The sequence below is a fragment of the Penaeus monodon genome, chromosome 30, assembly GCF_015228065.2.
Source record: "Penaeus monodon isolate SGIC_2016 chromosome 30, NSTDA_Pmon_1, whole genome shotgun sequence".
NCBI classification, from domain to species: domain Eukaryota; kingdom Metazoa; phylum Arthropoda; class Malacostraca; order Decapoda; family Penaeidae; genus Penaeus; species Penaeus monodon.
This window is the reverse complement of record NC_051415.1, coordinates 12,350,105-12,350,985: the sequence shown is the minus strand read 5'-3', so window position 1 is coordinate 12,350,985 and position 881 is coordinate 12,350,105. Positions and strand designations below refer to the sequence as shown.

The 881-nt window shown below is 43.7% G+C and overlaps 1 protein-coding gene across 1 annotated transcript in view; it reads left to right on the top strand.

Moving 5' to 3' along the window:
- Positions 1–67: 67 nt before the first annotated feature.
- The window catches only part of LOC119592526 (zinc finger CCCH domain-containing protein 8-like), a gene marked incomplete in the record, with an annotated part of 11,204 nt that continues 10,390 nt past the window's right edge, over positions 68–881 (top strand). The window contains 1 exon segment of the mRNA XM_037941384.1: positions 68–157. Within this exon segment, the coding sequence (XP_037797312.1) occupies positions 75–157 (83 nt within the window).

Here is an 881-nt window from a genome sequence, read left to right as displayed (position 1 = left end):
CCGCGAGTGGACGCCCGTGCTCTGTGGCGTCGGGCGCACCAGAGAGAACGGAAGGGAGTTTGTTTGTAAACACGATGGCCGGGCTGAGCGGCCTCGTCGCCGACTACGGCTCCTCTTCGGACGGGGAACAAGATGAAGATAACCTCGCCGAGGAACTGTAAGGATGATTTAGCTTTGTTTATGATGATGAAGTGCGTAGTTGTGCATATATAGACACTCACACCTTACTTTGCACTTGGCGTTATTTTCTTTTGTTGCCAATAACTGCAGACTGAATTTTGCAAATGATTGATACTCGATTTTGGAATTGATTAATTGTGCCAGTGTAGGGCTTTACAGAGATCATCAGGAATCTTAAGCTACGTAGGTTTTTCTTGTCAATCCCAAATATTTGTAAAACGTGGATATGGTTTTAAAAGATTAAAGGCCCTGTGTGGAATTTGGGTGAAGGGAATAGACTTGTGTTGTGAAAAATCAAGTAAGAGTTGTACATCTAGGTCCTCTTCTTATTGAATTTCATCATGATAACCTCTACCTATTAAATCAGATGGGCAGTGTATGTTCGAACACAGCGGCGGGGTCGGGTAGCAAAACAAACAACACGACAGAATGTTACAAGCCAAAGGGACTTTCTTCCATTGTAATGTACCTCAAGAAGATGTCTACTGCCCCCAAGTTTTATTAGGAAAAGACCAATTTTGCCATATTCCCATTAGTATCCGTAGTTCATCTCTGGAAACATTGCCCTCAGCCCCATCCTTATTCTTCTACCGTAGTCCAGACCCCACAAGGTCGGCCAGAGGGGGTCTGTGTAATGCCCAAGGAGTTGTAGTACTGTTGGTTTCAATAATCTTTCACGCAGTTTAGATATTACTTTTAGA